This window comes from Nicotiana attenuata, unplaced genomic scaffold, assembly GCF_001879085.1.
Source record: "Nicotiana attenuata strain UT unplaced genomic scaffold, NIATTr2, whole genome shotgun sequence".
NCBI lineage: Eukaryota > Viridiplantae > Streptophyta > Magnoliopsida > Solanales > Solanaceae > Nicotiana > Nicotiana attenuata.
In genome coordinates, this window is record NW_017671166.1 from 31,298 (window position 1) to 52,201 (window position 20,904).

A 20,904-nucleotide genomic window follows, 5' to 3' on the forward strand; every position below is an offset into this window, starting at 1 on the left:
TGCTGAAGTTTTTGAGTAATAACAAAAAAACTTCAGCTGTTAGGCCGAAGTTTTTTTAGTGCAATATCATTTTTTAACTTAACCAGTGTAGGAGGAAAACTTCAGGCTCTTTCTGAAGTTTTTAAGTAATAAATAAAAAACTTCAGCTTTTAGGCCGAAGTTTTTTTAGTGCAATATGATTTTATTTAGGCAGTGTAGGAGGAAAATATGCTGAAGTTTTTAAGTAATAAATAAAAAACTTCAGCTGTTAGGCCGAAGTTTTTTTAGTGCAATATCATTTTTAATTTAACCAGTGTAGGAGTAAAATTTCAGGCTCCTTCTGAAGTTTTTAAGTAATAAATAAAAAACTTCAGCTGTTAGGCCGAAGTTTTTTTAGTGCAATATGTTACTAACATATCACACATTTTGAATTAATCAGTGAATTAATCAGAAAACATTTTGAATTCTGGAGATGAATTTGATTTGAATATGGAATTTATATTCCTTCACTGAAATTCGTCAAACAACCAGAAAACATAAAATTCAAAAACTATTTTGAATTCTGGAGATGAATTTGAATACTTACAATGTATTTGAATTTGAATTTCAATATGGAATTTGAATACGAGACGCGTTCTCAGGAGGAACTGACTGATGGAGGAGATATGAAGGAGATCTGTAATTTTAATATGTGAATACGGAGGAGAGACGCACTTTTATATATTTTGGAGGGGGTATAATGGTCATATTAACACGGATTTTCTATTAGTTGGTTACGAAATCAATAATTTTTAAAAACAGGGTATCGGTTAAAAGGTGGTATAAAAAGTGAGTACCGCTGCAAATCCCCCATTATACCCTAACCATTGGATTTTGTAATGTAAATTGAAAGCCAAAGGTCTTTTGCTTACGTAGGTGAAGTTAGGATATTATTTGCTGATCTTTTTGAGTTGATTATATTACTTTGTTTTAGGTCACGAAGAAACAGAAACATGAGACTTGGGACCTTTTGGCTATAGATTTTGTCAAAATAAATTTAGATTTTATTTGATAGATACATGCTTGGCCATAGATTTTGGCTATATTTTTACAAAATTCCAAATCCCAAATAGCTGATTTTGGACCAAAATATCACTATTATATTTTTTTTAAATTGCCACAAATTTTTATATTTTATAAAAGAGCCAATAATTTATTATTTTGTAATAATGTTACTTCGTCTTTTCAGTCATCTAATAGTATATCATATAGTTCATTATAAAAATGATAATTTTATATCAAATTTATTTATGTAAAGGATTATAGTTTGCGATAATATAATAAATATTATTAATAATGTTATTGTTGAATATTTGTGATAATTTTTAAAATTTACTGGTATAAATCATATTGCATATTTTTCTAAAATAAATTTGATAAATATAATTTGAAAATTGATATCTAAATACATTTTTATTTTCAAGCCAAACTTAACCAAAGATATTTTTCAATTTTTTTTTTTGGGAATGGACACCAAACGCTAGCTTGAAACCAAAACTTTTCTCTTCTTCTTCAGCAAAGGTATTCAACCTCAAACTCCATTTCGAGGCTTCAGGTTCGTCCAAGGAAAAAGCCCTAACACTGCCAATTCGCCCTTCCATTTTTTTTAAAGGTAAGTCTTTAACTAATATGTTGGTGTTTTGGATTCCCGCTGATATCTACTTCTTTTTAATTTTTTTTGAGGAATATGTCTGCATTTTGAATATTGTGGATTCCCGGACTCCATGTTTTCTTGTATAGCTTTCTTTTGCTCAGTTTCATCTGAAAGTTTTTCCCTTTTGTTCTTCTCAAAATCTGAATTGCATGCTGTTGCTTTTGTGTAATATTTACTGCTTTTTGGTGTAAATTAGTGGTGTCGAGTTCGCATTATGTTTCAGATTTTATGGTTTTGAGTTTCTACTTAGAAACACATAGGAACGAGGATACTTTTAGTAGTACATAGTTGTTGAGATGCCGTGAATCTTCTGAAACCTAAGTAATTTATGAATTTGTGTACTTATCTCGAACTAATGTTTGCTGAATCCTCTTCATCTGCTTGTTTTATAAAAAAAAAAAAAGAAGAAAAACAGTCACTTTTCCAGATAAAATGCACGGTTAGGTGTACTGAGAGCATAAAGTGTTTCACAAAACTGAATTTTAAGTTTTTTTAAAAACTGAATCTACTGAAGACATTTTGTTAGTGTTTTACCTATCAAAATAAATAAACTAAATAGGGTTACCCCGACAACAATATGGCTCCCCAATAGTTGGATAATAATCTAATGTTTCTGGCAAGTTCTTTGGAAGTCCTTGCCACTCTTGAATAGTTGGATATAATGGACAAGAAGGGTCATGATGCATTTGGTGGACAAAGTTACCTGGAACTTATTGCTGGTGGGAGGTAGCAAGTATCCCGTAGAATTAGTTAAGGTGTGCGCAAGCTGGTCCGGACATGACGGTTACCCAAAGAAAAGGTCACGATGCAATTTCTCGTTCTCCAGGAGACCCAACACTCACTTCTTCATCTCCTTTCCAAAACTTAATGTCTTCCAATGCATGAAACAAAGCAAGTGACTTTTCCATTTCTAGAATTTCTTTATACAAAAGTTAAAGTATTGCTCCTTCATCTTGAAAGCGATTTGTTTGGTATGTGGCTGATACAACTTGAGGAACTGGAAGATTGTGTCATTGCCACAATACTTGTAGTCGCACCACTTAGAGTATAACTCAACCCACTTCAGTTTTTCTCCCATATACGTACCCTGTCAGGTTTCCAAGAGTGTACCTCACCCTCTATAATATGACCCGCGATTCCGAGGGGTTGATGGATGGATATTGATTGGTTTGAAAAAGGCGAAGGTTACTGTACCATTTATCACCGGCAATGTCCAAATAGCAAGCAAGCATGTTAGGTTCAAGATAAGGCTCAATCGTGTTTAAAATTTCACTCCTTCTTTGAGGGCTCCTCAAGCTACCTTCAAGATAAGAATCTTTGGCTTCTTTACATAGCAGAAAAAAATTGGGACACAAGAAAAGGCTAAATGTTTTTCCCATCTTTTATATGATACTAATTTGGTTCTTCTTTATTTGTTGAGCTACACAGATATTTCGGCACAGTATTAATCCATTTTGTTTGGACTTCAGATGTGTAAGAGAGGATCAGTCTGCCGTTACAATCCAATTTACAACAACAACAACATACCCAGTATTATCACAATCCAGTTGTATTATCTATATAATGGAAGTGCAAGACTTGGATTCTAGTGAGGAACTACAGTTTAGCATGATTGAACTTGTTTGACTTGACTGAGCAAAGCACTGAATCTGATCATGCTCTGAGATTGTTTAGAAGAAGCAATTTGGATAAGTTGTGTCATCGGCTGATTGATTCTTATGGGCTTCCATATGTGGGCACTGAATCTGATCATGCTCTGAGATTGTTTAGAAGAAGCAATTTGGATAAGTTGTGTCATCGGCTGATTGATTCTTATGGGCTTCCATATGTGGCGCAGGTAACAGGATGTCTTCTTCTTTTCTACTTTTTGGTGGGTTATGTTGGCCCGCAGTTTTCTACTTTTTGGTGGGTTATGTTGGTCCACAGGTAACAGGATGTCGTCTTCTACTTTTTGGTGGGTTATGTTGGTCCTGAACTAACATGATCAGTTGATTACAGAGGATAAATCCAAAGCCATATTGTAGCATTTACAATGAAATAACCAGTCAGACAACTAATACGAAGTTGAAGGGTTCAGAACCTCCTGCTGTTGATTATGTCGTTGTCGTTGTCGTTGTGAAAAACGAAACACATCTACATAAGGTGATTGATTCCAGGATATATTCGACTTTGAGAAGATACATGTGTGTTGTTACTTCTCAGGGTTTCTAATCCACTTTGCTTTGTTTCTGTGCTCTTAACTTTTCTACATTTTCCATCTTTGTAATTGTAATTGGGGCTAAAATCCAGTATCTTCAAGTGTATTATATAGATTTTCACCTGGTTAGTCGAGGGAAGGAGAAGCATGGGAAGGGTACTTAAGTTACTTTCCTTATTCTCTTTGCTGTAATTCATAATGGCAAGTTTTTAATTCCTATGCTTGAGAATGGATTTGGGAGTTATTAGTCGGAATCAAGTGGATGTCTGAACAACATCCTCTTGGTACTTAGCTAACAACTGTTAAGGAGAGTGACTGATTAAACTATCTTCCCCAACTCTGTGATAAACTCAGGGTCGAGATATCCCTAAATTGATTGAGAACCTACTTTTTACTTTTAGGTAGCTCATTGACTTCATTTCTTTCTCCTATTGATCTTGCAATGGCATGTAACTTAGGTTTACTCTCCCCCGCCCCGACCCCACCCCTCAAATTTATGCCTTCTCAATCTTGCTTTGCAATATTATACTGGATGTTAGTAGGATATCAATTACAGTCTGACCTCTCTATAACAGCATCCTTATATAACATCACTTCTCTATAAAATCCAAATTTTTTCGGAACCAAATCTCATGTTATATTATAATATATGTTTTCTATAACAACAATTCGCTATAACATCCAAAAATATCCGGAACAAACGAGGCTGTTATAGAGAGGTTTGACTGTATGAGAATCAGGAGAACATATGGGGCAAACCATTTAGAACTGACGGAAATAAAAGTTTAGCCAGCTCTAGATTTTTTCTCTTTTTTACATATCCTCAATCCATATTAATCTCTTCAGATATAGAGTTGGAAACTGAAATTGACGTGTCTCTCATTACAGGTCCGGTCCCATCAAGGGGGGAAAGCGTGGTGGAGGTAACTGATTTTTGAAGAAATGAAACGAGACTCACTCCTTGCTCATGGAGCAGCATATTTATTGCATGATAGACTCCATACAAGCTCTGGTCATCGCATTGCAGATGTGTTTTCTGAATGTGGAAGTATCCTAACAGCATCAGTAACCCGATCACCAAAATAAGCTGTGCAAGATATTGTTGGTCTGCCACCTGCTAGAGAACCCAAAGAGGTAACTTGTCGTGCTTGCGAGACAAGTTAGGGAATTGGAGGCTGTTGAAATTTACATGTTCAAATATATAGTGGCTGAACTGGAAGCCATGAACATCAAGATGACCCTACACTAAGTAACGGGGCTGGTGCTTGATACGTGTTTCAGGAAGTTGATATGATCTGTCCAATCGCAGCTAGGAGCTTGACACCCATTTCTTCCTATAACTGTACTCTCCCACTGTGCAAATGCCCAAAATAGGTTTTGCAGCATCAGATAACTTGATTCTGGCAATGGTGATTGAGTTTAGACATCAAAAGGCTAGCTTGGTAGTAGGCTACCAAGACAAAAAGTGTTCTGCAAATAAGACATGGTTCTTGTCATCTCTATAGTGCAGTGTGGGGGCAAAATATAGAGGCAGATCCAAGATTTGAACTTGATGGGCTCAACATTTTGAAGTTCTTACGTTGAACCCGTTGCACTTTTAAACTTATGGATTGAGAGTTTAATACTTGTTGGCACTTCAATGATTTTTCACATACACATCTATACTCTGTGAAACAAATGATTGGTTTAGTTGAACCCTTCAAATATATAGTGCATCCGCCTCGGGCAAATTTTGGAGAATCTCATTTTCAAGGATCCTGAGTTCTACAAGTTCTCTTGTCTATCTCGAGAGGTGCAAAATATAGAACCAAGTTTTTCCTGAATATGTGCTTTATACTTAGTTAATTATAGCGTTTTGTACATTGTAGGAATTGGATACATAAGATGTTATCAATGTTGAGGCTGTCTTGCAGTCAATATTTTTTAAAAATTTATCTCAGTGTACTTCTAATTTGTTACTTTCAAATTAAATTAATTTGTGTCACAGGGTAGCATTATTCCCTTGCATGCATCTGGTCATCAGTTATATTATTTTCTTTGATTTGTTATATTACATCTGTGATTAAGTATGTTATAGTCTTCTTTCTTTTTTGTTGTACAAATACATTCTTTTTCAATTGAAAGCAAAAGAGTTGTAGCCAATATAGTGATCAATCATATATTCATTTGTTATCTTTGAAGTTTACAAAAAACTGCAAGCTTTATGAATGATTAAACATGAAATTATTATTTTGGAATACAGACAGGAAGAAGAAGAAGAAGAAGAAAATAAATGAAATGAAGAGATGGAGTGTTGACTTTTGAGCCTTTGGCATCACAGCATGCTATCTGTTCTAGCTGATAATCTCTCGAAGAAGTTACTTGGTTAGAGTCTTACTTATATTAGGAGCCTTATAATTTTTTTTATATTTGTTATTGTTAATAATAACAATTCAATGCAGACCAGTCTGTCAAAGGTTGATATGTTTATCTCACACATGTTAGATTAGTTAAGGAAATGCGCCAACCAAACGTGATATAAAATAATAGTACTGAATTTTATACCGTTTATTTTCTAACCTCAGCAACCAAACAAACCCCTAAGAAAAGGTAATTTTCTTTCTTTAAGAGTAGTAGTTTTATCCAAATTATATTTTATTCAAATTTTGCCTCTTGCTATATTCTGGGAATTGGAACTGTTTTCTGAGAAGAAATTCACCACAATGCTGTTAAAGACACTGATGGACTCAAATTTCATGACCAGAAAAATTCTTAAAAATAGCATGGGCTAGCTAGTTTTCGGACTGGTCATTCAAAAATAGTCAGTGTTTGCAAAGTCATTGAAAAATAGGCACTATTTTGCTGCAACACGGAAAGTTCCAGCATAATATACTGGAGATCGGTGCACCTGTGTGTGAACTTCCAGCATATTATGCTGGAACTCCAACACGCGGAAAGTTCTAGTATAATATACTGGAGATTGGAGTACTATATTATGCTGGACCAGTATATTATACTGGAACTCCAGTATAATATTTTTCCGGATTTTGAACAGTATTTTCGTTCAGATTTATCTTTACATGAAAAGTGGCTAAATTTCGATTACTTTTGAAACTGTGGCTATTTTTGAATGACCACTTGTAAATCTGGCTATTTTTGAATTTCTCCCGAAAAATTCAAACAAAATTCAGCTTTTTATAAGTTTTACATGTACAGTAGCAGGTTTACCCCACTAAAGCTTTTCATTTGCTCTAAAAAAATAAAAAAAATCTAAAGAAGAGGCTAGCAGAATCCTCCCTATTTTGTTGCTCTTATTTAACAAACAAATAAAAATGTGATACATGCATACAGTGTTGAAGACAAGTATCTGCACTCTTCTGCAGATGAATCTGCACACCCCCTAAATTAGGGACATGACATGGAAAAATTGGGGGCAAAGGCTATATACTACAAATTCACAAGCAGGCTACAAAATTTCAAATCTGAACCTAATAGGAGACACCCAAATACACTTTAGTATCTATCAAAGTGCAAGAGTTAAATTACAATTGGTCTAAACATCCTATTCACATGCAGCTAGCTAACAAGATGGGGGTTGAAGTTGCTTCAACCGTCTTACTACTTGCTTCATTGTAGGTCTAGTAGAAAGCGAGTCAACTGTGCAGACCACGGCCAAATGTAGTACCTCAACCAAATCATCATGTGGACCTGAATCCCATAGACCAGCAGTAAAGAACTCCTTTGCACGGCCCTGGCGTAAAAGCATGCACGCCCAAGCAACAATATTGAATCCATTTCCATAAGAAGAGAAAGATGGATCAAGTGCTTTCTTGTCTGATATTAACTCAAGCAACACAACCCCATAACTGTAGACATCAGCCTTGTCTGAGACACGACAAGTCATGGCATATTCAGGAGCAACATACCCGAAAGTTCCAGCCACACCAGTAGTGGCATGGGTCTCTGAAGTTCCCAGTAATCTAGCCAAACCAAAATCAGATAAATATGCAGTATAGTCCTCATCCAATAGGATGTTGCTTGGCTTTACATCACGATGAAGCACACGCGGTACACACTGATCATGCAGGTAAGCAAGTGCACGGGCAATGTCCAAAGCAATCTTGTGAAGTACCCTCCAATCCACAGCCCTTGTTGACCTGTCCTGAATAAACTTTTCCAAATTACCGCCTGGTAAATAGTTATAGATTAGAAACATTTCTGTTTCACTATTGTGATATCCAATCAGAGTTACGAGGTTTGGATGTCTAAGCCTCCCCAAAGTTCTGATTTCTGCATCAAACTGTTGGATCCCTTGAAAACGTCCTACAGCAAGTCGCTTTACTGCCACTAGGAACCCTGGTGCAATCTCCGCTTTGTATGTTGCTCCAAAACCTCCACTGCCTATGCAATTGCTAGCATTGAAGCTCCCTGTGGCCCGCACGACATTCTCAAACGTCAAAGGAACCGCAACTTCTGTAAAAACTGTTACCTCTTTCCTGGTAGATCCAGCAACTCTAGATCTTGGATTCCATTTTCTGGTGTAAAAGAAGAGGACTATCAAAGCAAGAAGAACTGACACAATAGCTGCAGCAGATGTTATGGATGCTATCTCTATTGAGTTGAAACCACCACCACTTCCTCCTTTTTGGGTTGGAGTTGACGGAGGAGACGCAGCAGAATCTTGTGAGCCCCCTATTCTGCCCTGCTGATCTGTAGAAGGTGTTGATAGAGAAAATACATGGCAAGATTGCAGAAAGGGGTTGCCCTGAACACTATTGCATTTCATCAAATCTCTATTAAGAGGTAGTGGCCCAGATAGATTATTGAAAGACACATTAAACGCTGCCAGTGTGGTCACATTAGCCAAGCCTGAAGGTATTTTCCCTGATAAATTATTATTGTTAAGAAGAAGGGCAGTCAAATTCCTCAAATTCACAAGATTGTTTGGAATTTCACCAGACAACGAATTCGAAGAAAGTTCAAGCGCTTGTAAAGAGTGCAATTGCCCAAAACTTGAGGGGATGGAGCCAACCAAATTATTGCCAGCCAAAGAGAGGCAACTGAGATCCTTTATCTGGCCAAGACTGCTTGGAATCTGGCCTTGCAAGAGGTTCCAACTTAAATTGAGAGCGACCAAAGAAACCAGACTCCCTATACTCGGAGGAATCGTCCCACCAATCTGGTTTTTGGAGCCATCCAACAGCTTAAGAGACCCACAAATTGCACCAAGATCCTCTGGAATTTGGCCAGACAATGCATTATTGCTTACATTAACAATCATACCTTTCAATTCATGACATTTCTCGAACAAGTTACCAGGAAAAGGTCCAGTAAACCTGTTACCACCAGCAAGAAATGCATAAACAGTTTGCTTGCCTAACATTTCAGGTGCAATGAGCACGGAAGGCGGTAAATTTCCAGTGAAGTTGTTACCACCGAAATTATGAAATACTGCACAGCCAGCATCATCTCCAAATAACAAATTGGTGTCAAGCACACTTCTACTGGTGAAGTGAGCTAGATATGCAGATGATGGATCACTACCGCTGGACGCAACATGAGCACAACTGTAATTGGAAAACCTGGGAAGTGAACCAGAGAGATAATTCTCACTCACATCGAACACAGACATACAAGGAACTGGTAGTTTCTCAACAAGCTGTCCAGTCAACCTATTTGAGCTCAAGTCAAGAAAATGCAGCTTCTGGCAGCTACCCAATTCCTCAGAGATCTCTCCAGTATAAAAATTTTGAGCCAAATTCACCATCTCTAAACTGTCACAAGCACCCCAACTACCAGGAATTTTTCCCGAAAGAGTTGACCTAGGAGCCCAAATCATCCTCAAACTAGGAAGCCCGGTTATCTGTGACGGGATTGTGCCTTCAAAGAAGTTGTACTCATCAGTAGTGAATGCCAATTTTGCAGAAGCGTCAATTGCTGAATCAGACACGTTTGGAAGAGGATCCCACAAATTTGACAGCACGAGAATGGATAATTTCGAGCAGTTTCCTAGCTCAGACGGTATTGGTCCACTTAGGCTGTTCCTGGACACGTCAAGAACCTTGAGCTCAGTTAGTCGACCAAGTTCAGCTGGAATACCCTCTTCCAACAAATTTGAATACAAGACAAGTGACTGTAACCCTCTGCAGTTCCCTAAACTTTTAGGAATACCCTCACTTAAGAAATTACCCGCCATCTCTAGATTCTCAAGCTTCTCACACGAACGTCCAATCTCACCAGGAATAGACCCACTAAGCTGATTAAACGACAGGTACACTCCCCTCAAATCTCCAAATCCACCAATGAGCGCCGGAATGGAACCGTTTACTCTATTTCCAGAGAGATTCAGGATTTGCAGAGCAGAACAATTTGACAAGGAATCAGGAATGCCACCCACAATCTCATTAAAACCCAAGTTCAGAACCCTCAATTTCCTCAACCCCTTAAACTTAAATGGCAAAGACCCTTTAATTAAATTCCCTTCCAGATCCAAAACTTCAAGATTCTCCATATCCCAAATTCCAAAGGGGATTTCACCACCCAATTCATTAAAAGGCAAAGACAAAACCTTCAGTTCAGTCAATCTTGATATTGCCTTAGGCACTTTACCAACAAGCTTAACACTATTATTAGCACAAAGCCTTCTAATACCAAAGCCATACAAAGGAAATTGAGCAATTTTAGCACAAGACAAAGAAACCAAATTACCTCCACTGATGTTCAAAGCCACAACACGTGAATTGGAATCACATGAAACACCAAACCATGAACAGTGATCATCAGTATTGTTCAAGCTCCAGCTAGAAATCACTCCAGAAGGGTCTAAAAGTGAAGTCTTTAACTCCAAGAGAGCTGATTTATCTGAATCTGAGGAGTCTGCATACACATGAGCTAAGAAAAAAGCACAAAAGATGAAAAAATACTTCAAGGGTTTGTGAAAATTGTACCATTTGATGACAAAACAACAACGACCCATTACTAAAAACCCAAAAGGGTCCTCAAAAATGCAAAAATAGATTCCTAAATCCCTTTCTTGATTTGAACCAAAAATGGGGTTTTTTAACCAAAAACCCTAGCCCTAACCCTAATCTTTTGGGCTGCTTGCTTCTTTGTGAACAGGGAGAAGAAAGAGAGAGAAAGAGAGGGTCAAGAAGAGGAGAGAGAAAAGACTTAAGATAGAGAGAGAGAGAGAGAAAACGCGTTGCTGCTGTTTTTTTCTAATTTTCTCAATTTTCTATGAACTTAGTAGTAGTAACTCTTTTTTTCTTTGTTTTTGTGCTTCCTTGTACGTTCATTTCCATTAAATTCTTTGCTCAACTGTTTTCGTTTTTGTTCTTGTCTGAAAATCATTTTCAAAATTTTATTTTTTTAAATTTTTGGTTGATGTGGGGTCAGTTGAAGACAGTGATGGTGGGGTCTGGTCTACATTACACTCTGGTGAAAGAGATGGAGACCATGCCGGTCAATAAATATGCATCACCCCCGTCAATGTCTACCTGGGTAGTGCTGTAAAAACCTTCCAACATCCTAGATGCATGGTATAAATAGTATTAGTAGGTGCGAATAATTTGGAAGAATCTTAATTAATCGTGGTTAATTATATATTTCTATCTTATAAAAATATATAATTATAAAAAATTAATATAATTTAGTATAAACAGTAGGTGCGAATAAATTTTCATCAGGACGATAATGTGGTTAAATCCTCTTTCTCCAACTTGAAAGTTGAACTATGTATGACCAATCAATTAAGTTGGCTGCATGATTTTTATTTTTACATGGAATCCTTATAATTTATCCCCTTTATATTAGAAACTTTGAATTCCAACTTTAAGAATAGAGAGTTTTTTTTTTTTTGGTAAGAAGCATATTACTCTTCTCACTGCATGAGATCAAAAAAGATTCTTACAACATGTTTGGTTATTACATGTCATTTCATACTGTATCGTATTATATAGTATTGTATTGTTTGATGAACACAACGTTTGGATAGCTTGTATTGTTTGTCGTCATTTCATAATATCATACACTGACAATATGAAAAATAAACTTGCCAGTATTGGGTGATTCCAACACAGCCTTCTTCTTTGCTAGTATGAAAGGAAGAACAACACAGAACCAAATCATAATGCTCACAACTGATGATGGCAGATTGATCAAAACACCAGAAGGCATTAAGCAAGAAGTAGTGAGCTTTTACAGAGGATTACTAGGAATGTCAACTAATAGCATACCTGCTATTAATCCTAGTATAATGAGGAAAGGTCCAGGACTTACAAGATTCCAGCACTTACAACTTATATCTCCTTTCACTAAAGATGATGTGGTGCAAGCATTACAAGGAATAGGAGATTCTAAGGCCCCAAGAGGGGATGGTTTTAATGCACACTTCTATAAGAAGGCATGGCACATAATTGGTGAGGATGTTACACAGGCTGTATTGAAGTTCTTTAATGAAGGTTCCATGTACAAGCCAATAAACAGTACATTAATTACCTTGATTCCCAAAGTGAAGAACCCTTCTTCCATCAAGTAGTATAGACCAATATCATGATGCACTATTATATACAAAATTATCTCAAAGATGATCACAAACAGGTTGCAACTAGTGATGGGAACCTTAATAGACATGAGTCAAGTAGCATTTGTACCAGGTAGAATGCTGAATGATAATATTCTACTGGGACATGAACTTGTAAAAGGATATGGAAGGAAAGGTGTATCACCTAGGTGTATGGTCAAGATTGATATGTAAAATTCATATGACTCTGTAGAGTAGAAGTTTCTTGAACATGTGCTCACAGAACTGAATATACCAGAGAAGTTTCTTTCATGGATCATGACATGTGTTACTACAGCGTCCTACTCTATCGTTATAAATGGTAAGCCAACAGCTCATTTTGATGCCAAAAGAGGAGTTAGACAAGGGGATCCACTGTCGTCTTATTTTTTTGTTCTGGCCATGGAATACTTGACCAGAATCTTAAAGACTCTCAAGGATAGACCTGATTTTAACTATCACCCCTGATGTGAGAGCTGAACATAGTACAACTCAGTTTTGCAGATGATTTGTTGCTATTTTGTAGAGGATGAGGTGTCCATCCAACTGCTATATGAGTGTTTTGAGCATTTTTCTAAATCCTCAGGATTGATTGCAAACCAAGACAAGAGTTGTATCTACTTTGGAGGGGTTTCAGAGGAAATTCAGCAATAGATTACTCAATGCCTAGGCTTCTGCACAGGCACATTACCTTTCAGATACTTGGAGGGTTCCATTAAGTACCAAGAGATTATCTATAGCTCAGTGTCATCCCCTACTGGATAAGATGCTAATTAGAGTAAAACATTGGACAACAAAGTTTCTATCATATGCAGGAAGGTTACAATTGATCAAAAGTGTTTTGATTGCTATCCAATCCATTTGGTCGCAAATCTTTCCCCTTCCAAAGAAGATTATTCTAGGGATTGAGACAATTTGCAAAAGGTTCCTCTGGACAGGTGAAGCAGAAGGTAGACCCAAAGCTTTAGTGGCCCGGAAACAATTGTGCTGGCCAAAATCTGCAGGTGGTTTGAACATAACTGACATCCTCGCGTGGAAAAGAGCTGCAATAATTAAGCAACTGTGAAATTTGAATAAGAAGAAGGATCGTTTGTAGATACAGTGGATGCATACATACTATATAAAATAACATGTGATATGGAATGTAAATGTGAAGCAAGCTTCTTGGCTCACTCGGAAATTTTAGGAGCTACAAAATATTTGAATGAAGCAAATATAGGAGTGGAGGAGCGCGAGGAATTACTCCATAAGAAACATGTATAATAAGCTCAGAGGAGAGTTCCCTAAAGTTGAATGGAAGAGACTAATTTGCAACAACATCAGCAGTCCTAAATGACCTTCATATTCTATCTGGCAATCCTTGGCAGGCTATACACAAGAGGCATGCTCATCAACTGGGGAATGTTAGTCAGCCCATCATGTTCACTATGTGAAGGAGTTACAGAGGATCATGATCACCTCTTCTTTAGATGAAAATACTCAATAGCAGTATGGAGAAAATTATTATACTGGTTTGGTGTCAAAAGAGATGTGAATGGGTTGAATGAAGAGATACAATGGGCTACAAAACATGCAACAGGTAAGCAACCATCAACAACAATATATAGGATGCCTCTAACTTGCACTGTGTACTATATTCGGCAAGAAAGGAATTGGTGAACTTTTCGCGGGCAACAAAGGAGAAGTGACGAGCTGGTCAAAGCGATAATCCAAGAGATCCATTGTCGAGGAAGTTAGAGTCCTAGTCTAGCTAGAAGATTTCAAGAGTTAAATTTTTACCCTTAGCTTGTATATAGCTAGATCTGGTGTTACGTAGTTTTGAGGATAATAGGTTTGGGGCTGCATGTCCAAACCTAAGTGGGTAGTTGATAGGGTTTTTACTATACATGTAAATATTTTCCCTGGTAATAATAAAATTAATTACCAAAAAAATGCAATATTACTAAGAAAAATAGGATACGGAGTAGAATTATTATATAAAAAGTAGGATAAATAATAAAATATAATTATTTAATAATAAGGAAGGGCAAGATGAGAGGGAAAAAAAGCAAGAAAATGACGCCACCACACAAATCCATCGTTTCATATAGTGGTACTTTTCGTCGTTAAGTAACGATGAATTTAACGATACGATAAAATAAAATTTAAGTAACAATCAAAACAAACAATGTATTTAAAGTATGTCTACCCTCAAATTCGAATAACAATTAAACTTATATTGTGGTTTTAAGGATATGTGATTTCGTCCAATACCAATTGATAAGCAAGAAAATAAATGAATAAATTAGAAAATAAAATAAATCAAACCAATGTGCTAGCTAGGTCTCGACCTCGACTTGGGGTAGTCTCGAGGTGGGATGGCAAGAATAGTAAATGATAAAGCAACTCTGATGAACAATAAGTGAAATAGCAGGAAAGTAATGAGTTTATATATTCTTATCAGTAAACATTGATGCCCTTACAAATGAATGTGATCTCTCTTTATATAATAGAGGAGTCCTAAATAAGGTACACTTCTAATTATGGTTAGTAAACCATATTAACATCTAGTTAACCGTTGTAGATTGATTCATTCCGAGATTCACGCCATGATCCTTGACTAATCGCGGATATCTCGCCTTTTCCGTTATCAAGCTATGCCGATGCCACTCGAAGTCTGCCTTTTTCTGGCTGCAATCGATGTCGACCTCGATTTGGACTCGACGTCCTAGCTCTTTGATGTGACATTCCTATCTTGACCAGATAATGAAATCAGGTAGCCCCTATTTCTACCGTATACAAATAGTCCCCTCGTTTCTTAGATAAAACGATAAGAAATGACTTGAGCCTCAATTTTCTGGAGACCCTGATAATGATATCATCCCCATGACGTAAGCGATTGAGGTGACCGAAATGTCCCGTCAGTACAGTTACCTAACCCTTTAATGCTTGCCAGTGGACGGTCGGCCACTAGCACAACCGAACTGTCGCCATGAACCTATAAATACAGGCTCTTTGGTTGAATCAAAATTTTACTTTCACCTCCACCAAGTTTTCTAAGTTTCTTACTCTCTCCATCTCTTCTGTTTCACCGCCCATTGAGTCAACTTGGTTAGAACCAAAAATACCAAGTTTCACCTCTTTCCGCTTCATTCTACCTGAATCAATGGCGAAAACCTCCAAGACCATCCCTCAAAAGGAGAAAGCTTCTTCCTCTTCTTCCCGGCCGGCCGGTGATAAAACGCTGGTGGAACCGCTCCCTCACGAGTATGTTCCCGGCCCTTGTGTCTTAAAATCCGACTTCAAAGTCGAGAACCCTCCATCGATGTGAACACGTGCCAAGATATATCTGCTCGATAACGGCGGTCCATCTCGAGGCTCTGGAGAGAGAATATAACTAGGGGGTCGAGGTCGTGGTGCAAATCCCTGCTCCTGAAGAGAGCATTACCACCTATGTGGAGGGGTTTCTAAGTGTCTACACTTACCCCTTCACATTGGGTCCTCTCGACCCAGTCATTGTCGACTTTTGCAAGAGGTACCAGGTCACCCTCGGCTAGGTTCACCCTTCATTCTGGCGTATAGTGATCATGCTCTACTTTTTTTCTAGCAAGGCCGAGGGGTTGGAGTTCACTCTCAACCACCTCATACGATTATATCGACCTCGGCTTTTTTGAGGGTTGATCAAGCTCCAACGCCGAGCGACAAAGGCCTTGTTCGCGAGCATCAATGAGGACAAGGATCGGGGTTGGATGAGCCGGCACGTGCGGGTAAGGACCTGTGAACTCATCCCAGAGGAGAAACTGTTGTTCCCCGAGAAGTGGAACCCTGATCGTAAGTAACGTATTACCCATTAGTCTTCGTACTCTGTTTTTTTGCTTTGTGTAATACTTTCATATGTTATGCAGCGGCTGCCTGGATTCCTCATGTGATCCCCGACCTCGAAGAATAGGTTCGGAAGTTGGCTTCGAGTTCCTCCCATGCCGAGCGCTGCTAGCGTGACTTGCCAATGGGCAGATGGGAGGTCAAGAATCATGTAAGCTTATCCTGTATGCTTTCGATGCCTTTTTCTGAAAAGTTTATTTTATTTATACTTGACTCCATTTTATGCAGGCCTCTAAGACGTTGCTGAAATGAGGCCGGCCCCACCTAGGGAAGAGTCCGAGTTCCCAATTCCAAAGTCGGGGAAAAATAATAAGAGGAAGTGGGTCTCGGAGTCCGAGGACCCCCACATAAAGAGGCTCTAGCTCGAAGATGTAGGATAAATGTCATCCCTCTTACTATAGAGTCGGTCCGCTAGCTGGGGGAAGAAGAAGAGGAAGATAAGGGCGATGACTCGGCGCTGGCGGTTCGAGCAAGGAAGCCAGTCGAGGCCGCTAAGCCTTCCAAGCCGGAGGCGATTGTCGAGACCCGGCCTCGTGATAAGGATGCCTCGAAAAAGATTTTGGCAAAGCCCCCGAATCACCTGATGTTGAGGTTATCCCTCGGCCATCAACGAACATACCAGAGGGGGCCGGTTCTGAAACCCCAGGGCTAAATAGGGCGCCCCGAGCGATTCTCTCGGGGTTGTGACAGTAGGTCAATCTCCTTCTCTACCGGCCTTTTATGAGGAGGCTATAAAGGATGCTCAGGCTCTACCGACCCCTGACATAGGCAGAGTCCCCTATGAAGAGGATCCCTTCCGGGATTTTTTTATCGGGGTCGATGATGCCGCCGATCTTAATGATGCATCTACCCTCTTTGAAGAGGTCCAACGCCCTTTATCTCAAGTAAGTACTAGTCCCCGTTGTTGCAATTTCTTCTCTATTTAACCTAACTTGTATCTTTCCTCTCATATAGGCTTTTACCAAGTCTCGGGCCGACCTGAGCCAATTCGAGGTCGAGGTCCAGAAGACCTCGGATGAGAGGAATGCTTTGAAGCTCTTTTGCGGTCAAAAGGATGAAGAGATTAGGGATCATCGAGCAGACTTGGCCCAGGCTCGTAAGGAAGAGGCCTGTCACACCTCCTTTTTTCTTACTATACCCCGGGAAGGGATATAATAAAGGGAGTTTTTCCAATTGAAGGACAATCGAAACGAGATTCATTTATTAAGAGATTCAGAGTCGCCACTTGGGAGATTTATGGTGTCCCAAGTCACCGGTTTGAATCCCGAATCGAGGAAGGGTTTGACTCTGTTTAACAGTCGCGAACCAGAAATCCGGGTAAGGAATTCTGTTAACCCGGGAGAAGGGGTGAGGCATTCCCGAGTTCCGTGGTTCTAGCACGGTCGCAAAACTGCTATATTCGGCAAAAATCTAAGTATTTTAATAAAAAATTTTAAAGAGGGGCCACGCAATTTATGAGTTTTGTTTGGCGTGGCGCACCTCGTTTTATTTAAAGTCCATCCTAAGGAGACTTGTTTTCTAGTATGGAATGTCTCTAAAAAGGGCCCTAATTGATTGACAATATGGATTGCTATTAGTTAAAGTAATTAAGGACTTTGGGCCTCAAGTTCAAGTCCACACTTGAACAAGAGGCAAACCTCTTAACTCAAGCATACTACTTAACTAGAAGGCCCAAACCCTACCATTTAATGATTAACAAATCAATTACTATTTCAGTTCTGGGCCCAAAAAGAGCCCAGTCCACATGAGGCACGCCAAACAGACTTCACGAAGGGGGCCTCACTTCGAACCCCAATAGAAGCAAACCAATGTGCACACCAAATAGACATGCCCATTATGCTATTCATCAATTATATATGAAAACGTCTTACACTACGCATCGACGTCAATTTCCAATTTTTGTTCGAACACTGATTTTATCTCCAAATGAACAGACTTATGCAATCATCAATTAGTGCCGAATTTAACATGTAAAGCATTTAGACCTATATTCGTAACTGCTTGATCTCGTATGCACATAAAGAAACACAGAACTTATAGGCTCTCTTCACTAACCTTCATATACATGCTGATACTTTCAAATTCTGAACAATTCACGCCAAACGATTATTGAGTTTTAATCTTTTGACATTACACATAACCAGTTAACTTATATCCTACTATAGCTAATTTTTTTTTTGAAACAAAAGATGCATGGCATAACCAACAGTCCATGTACACAAAATATCCCAAATGTTCGGAATTACTTACACATCAACAGACTAATATATCTCATGTTCTTGACAAAATACAAAACAGAAAAAGTAGCGTGAATTCTTGAAATACCACTACTATACTAAGATGAACCAGCTAATCTAAATACCATTACACCATAGTAATTATACAGAAATCCCAAGCAAGTAATTGACATTGAAAACTTTAATAAAGATAGTTATGCATTCACGAGAATTTCAGACGATTACAGCTTCCATATTTGCACCTATCTCCTAGGGAATCGGGGAATACCTGGAATTTACAAAACAAGACAGAAAAGATGATCAGCAATTGAGCAGTAGCAGGAGCAGTGTTTCAGCAACAAGATCAGCCCAGAAATGCTCAAGGAAAAACCTCTTTGAACCAAATTTAGATCCACAACAGTAGCACCCAAAACTCAAAATCAGAATACAACCAAAATCTGAAACCAAGCCCTTGGATAACAACCAAAATTCAACTTATTTTAAATCTTAGATGTTCAAGAATTATATTAGAGTGAGGATCCCAAGAGTTTCAGAGATTTTTCTTTCAATAGAACAGTAGACTCTTGTAGTCCTAGCCGCCTCAGTTTTCTGATATTTTTAGCTCTCTCTCCTCTTGCCTTCAAAGGCAAGAATGATACCTTATATAGGCCTCAGCCATAGGGCAGCCCTTAGGTCCTATTTTTACCCTTTGCCCCCTTTTATTTTCACCTTTTGGACTATTTAGTCCTAAAGTCTTGGCTTGTTGCCCAAGTCACCACATCTACTTGTTAAATTTTCAAATTAACACCCTATCTAGAAGGTCCTAGGGAGTTCCTAATCTGTTACTGCAAGATTCCTCTATGTCCTATCCCTAAAATACCCTCCAATACCCTTGTTTTTACCTTGTTTAACCAAACACTGCTTGAGCTCAAAACAAACGAGCCATCCTAGAATTCAGGTATCAAATCAAAAAGCAAATGGTAAAAAAAAACTACAAGGGCCCAAAGATCGAATCCAAGGAAATCATGTAACAATTCTTTACTTAACAATTCAGACAACTTTACTTAACAAAACAGAAACAATGTAACAATTTCAAACTGCTGAGAAAGCTAATATGAACTATCCTAAAATTATTGCTATGTGAAATTGAACTACTGGGCAATCAAACAAACGAAGACACAGAACAGGAGCAGAAATAGAGGAAAGAAGGAGAGAAAATGAAGGCAAACGAAAAACATGAAAAGGAATGGAAAAAGTACCTCAAATTCGAATGAACATGGCCAACTAAAACTCCGATCAACTCCGATTTTAACCTTGAAATGATGTTCATTAATTGTTCTTGCCAAAAACAAATGAAAATATTATCTCGTGGCTAAATTGAACCCCCAAACTTGCAGAAACTGGAGACGAGGCCCCGACAGACTCCAAAGTTCTAAGGTTCCGTTTTCTTTGATTAAAATTCGAGGACCTTGAGGAGTCTTTGAAGGAGGAGAACGATGGATTTAGGATGATGGAGGTATGGTGGCTTTGGGGTGTTAATTTGGAAGGGTTTGGAGGCGGCGCCGCCGTGGGCGGTGGAGGCGGCGTCCACAGATTTGAAAATTCGAGGAGAAGGGCGGGGATTTGAGACATGGGGGTTTGGGGTTTGGAAAGAGGAGGTTACGGGGAGTTCAGGGTGTATTTTTGGGAGGGATTGGAGAATCGCCGCCGGCGGAAGCGATTTTCGGCCGGCGGCGAACGGCGGAAGTCGGTGGGGATCTATGAAGGGTTAGGGTTGGTGAGGGAGACGGCCTGGGGAGGGGGGGTAAGAGGTGTTTAGACAATTATATATTTATGGGTGTGGGCTTCTGGACCGTTAGATCTTGTAACCTCGACGGTCCAGATTTAACAAGCCTAAACGACGTCGTTTCATTTGTGGGTGGGGCAGGCCGGGTTGGGGAATGGGTTTGGGCCGGGGCGGTAGGTCTGAGGGGTGCGACTGGGCCTGCTGGAGGAATCAAATGGCCCAACTGTTTTTGTTCTTTTCTTTTTCTATTTCAATCCCTTTCAATTCATTTTCTCTTTTTCTTTTTTTTTCAATTTCTTTTGATTTTAAAACTAAACATAAATCTAAATTAATTTTTACAACTGAATTAACCCTAAAAATTAATTAAACCTATATGATAATTAACACAAAAAAAAATTCAAAAGAAACACTACTCAAAATCACAGTCAAAAGTTAAAAATGCAAATTAAACTATTTTTTGATTTTTCTATATTTTTGTAAAACAACTAATTTACTAATTAATTCTAAAAATGCGAAAATAGATCCTAATTGCAAATGCAATATATTTTTTGTGTTTTTTATTAATTAAGATGCACAACTAAAAATGCGTAAAATGCCACAAAAATCCACGAAATTGTAAATACTAAAAGAAAT

The 20,904-nt window shown here is 38.4% G+C and overlaps 1 protein-coding gene and 1 long non-coding RNA gene across 3 annotated transcripts; one reads left to right on the plus strand and one right to left on the minus strand.

The window, feature by feature from the left end:
* The first annotated feature begins 1,495 nt into the window (after positions 1–1,495).
* LOC109206383 lies at positions 1,496–5,799 on the plus strand. Of its 2 annotated transcripts, XR_002064850.1 has the most exons (4): positions 1,496–1,630; positions 3,142–3,509; positions 3,671–3,814; positions 4,758–5,799. It is a non-coding gene; the product is annotated as an uncharacterized LOC109206383 (long non-coding RNA). The 2 variants fall into 2 exon arrangements; XR_002064849.1 differs by having other exon boundaries at positions 3,142–3,814.
* Positions 5,800–7,119: 1,320 nt separating this feature from the next.
* LOC109206384 (LRR receptor-like serine/threonine-protein kinase RPK2) lies at positions 7,120–11,059 on the minus strand. Its single transcript, XM_019369210.1, has one exon. The coding sequence runs from the start codon at positions 10,822–10,824 to the stop codon at positions 7,429–7,431; it is 3,396 nt and encodes a 1,131-aa protein (XP_019224755.1). The 5' UTR covers positions 10,825–11,059; the 3' UTR covers positions 7,120–7,428.
* Positions 11,060–20,904: the final 9,845 nt, after the last annotated feature.